The sequence below is a fragment of the Mesitornis unicolor genome, unplaced genomic scaffold (genome assembly GCF_000695765.1).
Source record: "Mesitornis unicolor isolate BGI_N332 unplaced genomic scaffold, ASM69576v1 scaffold36947, whole genome shotgun sequence".
NCBI classification, from domain to species: domain Eukaryota; kingdom Metazoa; phylum Chordata; class Aves; order Mesitornithiformes; family Mesitornithidae; genus Mesitornis; species Mesitornis unicolor.
This window is the reverse complement of record NW_010197723.1, coordinates 10,254-17,537: the sequence shown is the minus strand read 5'-3', so window position 1 is coordinate 17,537 and position 7,284 is coordinate 10,254. Positions and strand designations below refer to the sequence as shown.

Sequence of the window (7,284 nt, the reverse complement as noted above, 5' to 3'; positions counted from 1 at the left end):
AACCGCTCTGCGCACTCCGGGTGTCAAACTGAGATGACTTCATGGAGACCTGCAGGTTGCTCAAAATAAGAGAAGTTTGGAAAGAAGCGCTCAGCTATTCGGCATGGAGGAAAGAGGCTCCCAGCACCGGGTGAGGGGCTTCAGTGTGCCCAAAGCCCCTTTGCTGAGCATCCCACAGAAATACCAGCACCCAAACCTGCAGCTGAGGCTGAGCGCGACCCCATCCTTCCTGGAAGGGAGCAGGTTTAACTCTGGGCTTTGGTCCAGGGCCAGGTTGCCATGGACTCACACCAGGCTCCTGACAGCATTGCATCCGTCGACCTTATGCATCAGCTTTGAAGCCCCCATGAAACACAAGCAGACACCCAGATCTTGGCAGCAAAGCTTTATTGCTCCACGGCATATTAAATATAATCCAAAGTAAGCAAAAGACCTCCCAGGGTGGGAGCCAATGGGACAGTAGAGAAAGGGGGGATCCCACCCGTGGAAACGGGTTGAGTTTAAAACTCTTTGGTTTGGTCTGAGCCATCGCCGCCGCTCGCTCTTCTCCTTTCTGAGCTTCTGCTGGCGGTCAAGGGCAGAAACCGCACGGCTGTGTTAGAGTAGGGGAGAAAAATGGGTCACCAAGACATGACATGGGCTGTGATTCAGAGGAGCAGTGCACTGCAGTGATTCACAGCCTTCCCCAGCGCCTCTGGAAGGGGCAACACCAACAACAAAAGGAAAACAAATCAGGACACTAAATCCCACATTGTCTCTGTCTCAAACCCTTCGATTACTAACACTTCAACCCCTTCACTCTCATACATATGCACAACAAACATTCCTCTCTTCTACTCCTTAAATTAAAATTTTTAAAAATCTAAATATATGACAACTAACAATACTTTGCATTTTTCCAGCTTTTTCCCAACAAGATCCTTCACAGAGGTTTGCAAATTCAGCTCCAGAGAAGTCCAGGGCAGTGAAAGAAATAAGAATTGAAGTGATTTCTCCAAAGCAATGTACCAGAGTCAGGACGGGAAGAACTCACTATATCAAAGTAACACAGGAGGTTTCAAAGATAACCTTCTGATTTCAGAAAGGCCAAATTCATCTCCACTTTCTCTTTCTTGGATAGCACATTCCCAAATTAGTCAGTGAAATATTTATCACAAGGAAGCAGGGGTGTGTGTATTATTATATTTAGAATAAGAGCATGAAAGAGAGGAAAGCAGAAGACAAGAGAGACGTCAGAGGAATTATCTTCATTCTGAAATGGTAACTTTATCAGAGCTGGGACAGGGAGTCCCAGTTAACACAGTACATCCAGTTCATAGAACCAGCATTGGGTTGCTTGGACAGGGTTAGTGTCCATTTCTAGGAGATGAAACAGGATTAAAGAGCCAGAAACACCGATGTTCATAAACCTAAAAAAAATATATAAAAATTAAGATTTAAGATTATTATGTATATTTGCAGTATAGTATTAGGATGCCAAAAGAGGCAGCAGTGTATTTGTGCAGGCTCATTAAAAGCAATGCTACTGAATTATGCAAGGTGCTGGGGATCTTAAGTGCAGGTTTGATACGGGGGTTTAAAAATAGAGGTTTTTTTCCCCTAACAGTCGGGCATTCATCTAAAAATAAAAAATAACTGTGTGAATGCATAAGTAACCTCAACACCACCTTTTCTTCTTCGCATTAGATCTAAAGCTTTCCTCTTTAGCCACATTTAAATTTACAAGAAGCAAGCAATGAAAAAAAAATGCAGAGTCTAAGCACAAAAGATTTGATGGGGTGTGAGGAGAGGAGGGGGGTCAAGAGAACAGGAAACCCAAGTTGACGGGAAACCCAAGTGACATTTGGGTTTAATGAATGACTTAAAACCCCAATATTGCTCGCCAGGAAATGGGGAGAGGAAATTGAGAGATGTTTTGAGAGTATAAATGAGGGGCTCCATCAAGGTGAAGGCTGCAGATCGGCTGGGTACTCTCCTCCGAAATTCAGCTGGCGCAAGGGGAGCAGCCCGTGTCAGCAGCATGCAGCCCCGCTCAGCCCTGCTCTGCCTGATCCTGGCTGCCTGCACCCTGCCCACCCAGGGCTCGGCGCCCCTGCCCGCCTGCCTCCACTTCCCCGAGCTCCTGCCTGCAAAGCTCAGAGAGCTGCGGACCAAGTTTGAGGAAATTAAGGATTATTTTGTAAGTATAACCCTGCCAGCCTCTCCTTCTCATTTAGATTTTGTTTGTTTGTTTGTTTTTGCAAAATCCAGTGATTTGGATGAGGGGGAAGGCAGCTTCCTCCCGGTAGAAATAATTTGGTCGTGAGTTGTGCTACGAGCTGCCAGGAGTGAGCAAGAGAAGTTTGGTTTCAGTGCTTGCCGAGAGAGAACACTCAAGAGTTTTCTTCCTAGTTTTAGTTATAATGAAATCAAGAGATTTCATAATGAATCTTTGTGAACCCTACTACCCAGACTGCCCCATAAATGTTGCAAACCAAATTATTCACTGAATTAATAAGGAAATAGTCCGTCCTGCAGGGCAACAAGGTCCAGCCTCGCTGAACTCAGCGCTAGATTAAAAGGGAAAACTTTTGCTACAAACTTTTTCACCGAAAGGACCACAAAAGCCCAGACCTGGTATTTTATGACTGGTGAAACGTTGCAGTCACTGGCACTTGCTGTGGTGTCTGTAAAAGGTCACTGCTCTGCACCGCAGCCATCAGGAGCATCGGGGCTGCCGAGGAAGCAGTACACAATGTACTCGGAGCATTTGCCATTGCATCAGTACCATAGAGATGGTTGGCTGCATCTGTGTTGCTATTTTAGTTAATGTCAGTGTGTTTTAGCAATAAATTAAGATAATTCTCAAGATTTAATCTCAAGCTAATATCAGGGCTTGTATTCATTATCGAATGGAAACAGACAAGGCTTTAGATTTAGAGTTTACTGTAAATGTCCCGGTTCTCATTGGGAAGGAATATTTCTAACCTCTCGGGAAAGCTGTGGTACCTCGTGGCCGTGGAGCAATGCTTTTGGGGGGTGCCAGCCCCCTCTGCAGCTCTAGTACCAGAGCCGTTGGTGCAACAAGGGCACCCCAAAAACAAACACCCTCTGCAAAGCCCTCTGTCCCTGTCGACTGGAAACGACAGAGGTAACAAAAACGGGAGGATGAAAACCCTCCTGGGCTGGATCCCTCACCGTCTGGGGCTGCTGCGACTTTGACTCTCATCTGATGCGGTTGCATGAGCCTCCTTACGCAAATGTCCCCTGCAGCCGAAGCCAGCGCTGACAGCAGCGGGAGGAGTTTCCCAGGAACAAAAGTCAATGACACTGAAGTTTGTGATTTCGTTGTCTTGCCCTGACGGTGGCTGCACTACGCTATTATGGAGCAAAGCACTGGGGACTCCTGTATCTGGTGTTCCCGTGCTGGATGCTCTTTGCCTTCGCTACAGGGAGACCATAAATGCAAACAAGCAAAACAATTGTTTGGTAGAGCAAAGGGAAAAGTAGCATTGACTGTCTGTCTAATTAAAGCTCATGTTTCCATTTCATCCTACAGCAATCAAAAGATTATGAACTTAGCATCCAGTTGCTCAGCTCTGAACTGCTGGATGAATTTAAGGTAAGAATTAAAATTCTCATCTAAGTCCCTTAACCTTCTGCATCCTTCAGCCAAGTATTTTTTAAGAAATGAAGCACAGTATAAACCAGGGCATGTCCTAACGTCACACAAGGACAGTTATCCAGCCCAGCCGTAACACGTGTGCCTGTGGTGGGGCCGACACCGTTAACCTCCGCCACAGCCGCAGTGTGAATGCACCGCGAGCGCCCTGACCACCACCGCGATTGTGATTTCTTTAAAAACGCCCACGCACCTTGGTGCTGGTGGCCGTTGCCCAACGCCGTTCCCTCCTCTCACCCCAGGGGAGCTTTGGTTGCCAGTCAGTGTCAGAGATGATGCGGTTCTACACCGAGGAGGTCCTGCCCAGTGCCATGAGGACCAGCACACAACACCAGCAGAGCATGGGTGACCTGGGCAACCTGCTGCTGAGCCTGCGGGCAACAATGAGGCGCTGTGTGAGTGGGGCTCGTCAAGGTGGGGGGGTTCAAATCTGTGAGGAAGAGCCAGTCCCAGACCAGCAGCAGAGTGGGGAGTGGGTGCTGGGACTTCCTGGGAGCGCAGGTGTCAGGATGGTGCAGAGGATCAGGGCCAGCACCTATTTGCAGCCAGTCCTTGTCAATGACATTCAGCTGAAGGGATAAGGGGGGGGGGGTCCATCCCTTACCTGGGTGCTGGAGCAGCATGGCTCTGTGATGATGCCTCCCAAAACTGCATCTGGTGCAGCCGTGACCCCATTGCCTGCCACAGACTGAGTCATTCAGGACGAACCCTGTGCAGGCAGAGTGTACCACAAGGCGGGAAAGGGCTTGGGGTCCACGTTTGGGTTGTGCCGGGCTCGTCTCATCATCACACGGTGCAAAGTGGCCATGGTTGCTGCCCCGGAGAGCCCCGCATGGGGAAGGGGAAGGTGCAGGGAGGCAGTGACGAGGGGCAGGAGGAGGGGAGAGCCGCGGGAAGGAAGCGCGCAGGGTTGAAGCTGTTGCTCTGGTCCCTTGCAGCACAGGTTCTTCACGTGCGAGAAGAGGAGCAAAGCCACAAAGCACATCAAGGAGACATTCGATAAGGTGAGGTCCCTGACGGCGTGGCCGTGTGAGGTCAGGATGAACATAGGTTTTAGTGGTGGCTTCAGCTTAGGACAGAGAACAGAATTAAAAAAAAAAAGTCTTTAATTATATAAATACCTAAGGCAGCGCAATCCAGAGAGCGATGCTCGAAGGAGCTGCCGATGGGTTCCCCCAAGGGGTTGGGCAGAGAAGCTGAGGATGTCCGTGGAAGGAGAATACGTGCAGCGATCGCACATACACACAGACGTACATACACATACATACGTACACACGTGAATCAGGCTCACATGCGCTTGGCTCTCCCCCGCAGATGCACGAGAACGGGATCTACAAGGCCATGGGAGAGTTCGACATCTTCATCAACTACATCGAGGAGTACTTGCTGATGAACAGAAAGAAGTGAAAACACCCCCGGGTCTGCATCTTTCACACAAAACCCTGCCGTTCTTTCAGAAATCACTTTAGGCTGCAAGATCACATGAGAGATTAAGTTATTTTAGGATTCAGGTCAATAGCTTCCAGTTTAGTATTGTATTTAAAAGGGGTTTCTTTTAACAACTGAATTTAATATTTATTATTTCTAATACCTCAGTATTTATGTTTACAATATGTTTTAAAGAAAAGTGTGATGAGCTTTAAAATACTATTTATAGTTCAATACTTTAATACTGTTTATGATAGTGCTATTTTATTCAGAGTTTCAGAACAACCAAAACAGCGTTATTCTGGGGAGCAGCTAATGGGCAGAGCTTATCCCGAGTGCGATTTCACTGAGCACAATTGCCTGATCAGGAGCAACTCCAGCTCTGAGTTCACCAAAGTTTGATTTTTATAAAGTTTAATATTTATTTATTTATGCAATCAGATAGTTTTCTTAATGCATAACCATGTCACTATGTCTGGTTCTGCAGCTGGAATTAGGCATTGAAATAGTCAAAATTATTCCATGGCTTTGCACTGAGCAAAATAACCATAAATGTAACCGAGGGCAGATTTTTCTCCTGTGGAAGAGCAGGACCTGCCCTCCAGTGCAATCATGCCCCAGCAGCAGACCAGTTAACCCCTAGGCTTCAGCCTATTAGTCCAAATTAAAGAAAAAAAAAAATCACAGTAGGAATTAAATGTTTGGTTCTAATAGAACTTGACTTAAGTGTTGCTAGTGACTGACTTCAGAGCTGCTGAGTTGGCCACTCTGCACTTTTGGAAGTTAATATTTTCCAGTCTTTGATTGGGTTTTACTCGCTGTTTTTTTGGGTTGTTTTCCTTTAGAAGTTCAAGGGTATTTAAGTAACCACCATTTTAAGGTGGCTCGGGTAATTTGCATTCAAATTCCTAAAGCTGCAGGCAGCACTGACGATACTCGGGTCTGTGTTCTTTGTTATTTCCAACCCTGCGTGAGAGGAGCCACAGCCGATGAGCACTGAGGGGGAAGTGCAAGGGAGAGCTGCCCCTGAGAGCTGTTGATTTTTGGGCTCCCCTTCCTCCTCGAGTGCTACAGGACACTGAACCAGAGGAAAACGCCATAACCCAGAGGCATTCACTTCTAATATTTAGAAGTATTAAGGCACCAGTATGATGAATCACTGTCAGTTTGTTGTCTGCTTTGTAAGTTACCACTGAAGAAAGGCTATTTATACTGGAGTTATTCTGGTTTTTATGTTTATAGGGACAGAAGGGCATCCCTGCTGGCAGCCTGCCCTGTCCTAGCTTCTGTCACTGCATAAACATTTGCGTCTTTATCTGTATGAAAAGAAATCTTTTATTTTTGCTAATAAAGACTTCCTAATGAATAAAGCCTGTGCTCTGCTCTTCTGAGTCGTTAACAGGGCTGTAAATCAGCACCAGTGCAGAAACGTCATGCCCAGCGTCACTGCACTGGGGGAGAACCCAGCAGGCACAGGTCTGGGCACAAAGGAGCACCGAGGATGCATTGCATGCTTTAATGGCCAGGAAAGTGAGAAAAACCAAGGTCCTCACACTTAAATGCACAATTTCTGACAAAATGGAACAAAATATCCACCAGTGATTTCCCACAGCAAAGTAGTGCTGGTCCCAAGGTACTCCCTGGGTCACTCCAGCCCCTAACCCTATGAAGCATTTCAGCCATTGTCCTTTGCAGAGCAGCGTGTACATAGATAACTGGTTATGAGCCCAAATCTCATTGATAATCACCAGGGCTTTAACATTTCTGTGTCTTCCTTCCCCTGATTTATAGGATAGCACTGCTGCCTCTGTTTATCTACTGAGCTGTTTTAACTTCGTGTTTCTTCTCCATCAGGATGGGGCCTTGATCCTAGATCAGATAGCAGATAATAGCTAAAAACCAGACTGATGTAAATTAACAACAGCACTGCTTGCTTTTCAACAGTCTGGGGATTATTCTTATAGCTGCACATGGTTCTATACGCACAACAATCGAACCCCGAACAAAACCAAGCCGGTGTGCGCATGGAAATTAAATCTCTGTCACCAATAAACCCAGAATTCAACCAACACAGCCCGGGGGCAGGTGGGATACCCACCTGGCCACCTTTCTGCTTCACTTCCAAGCCTCTGCAGTTTTCACTGCTCTCAGCCCTTTACTTGCACGTCCAGCAGGCTCCAGGTGTTTCTTTACTC

The 7,284-nt window shown here is 46.8% G+C and overlaps 1 protein-coding gene across 1 annotated transcript; it reads left to right on the top strand.

Annotated features, from left to right (window-relative positions):
- Positions 1-1,927: 1,927 nt before the first annotated feature.
- Positions 1,928-5,068, top strand: IL10 (interleukin 10). The gene is made up of 5 exons (XM_010188897.1): positions 1,928-2,179; positions 3,539-3,601; positions 3,904-4,056; positions 4,600-4,665; positions 4,976-5,068. Exons 1-5 carry the CDS (start codon positions 1,928-1,930, stop codon positions 5,066-5,068), a joined length of 627 nt encoding a protein of 208 aa, XP_010187199.1.
- The last annotated feature ends 2,216 nt before the right edge of the window (positions 5,069-7,284 follow it).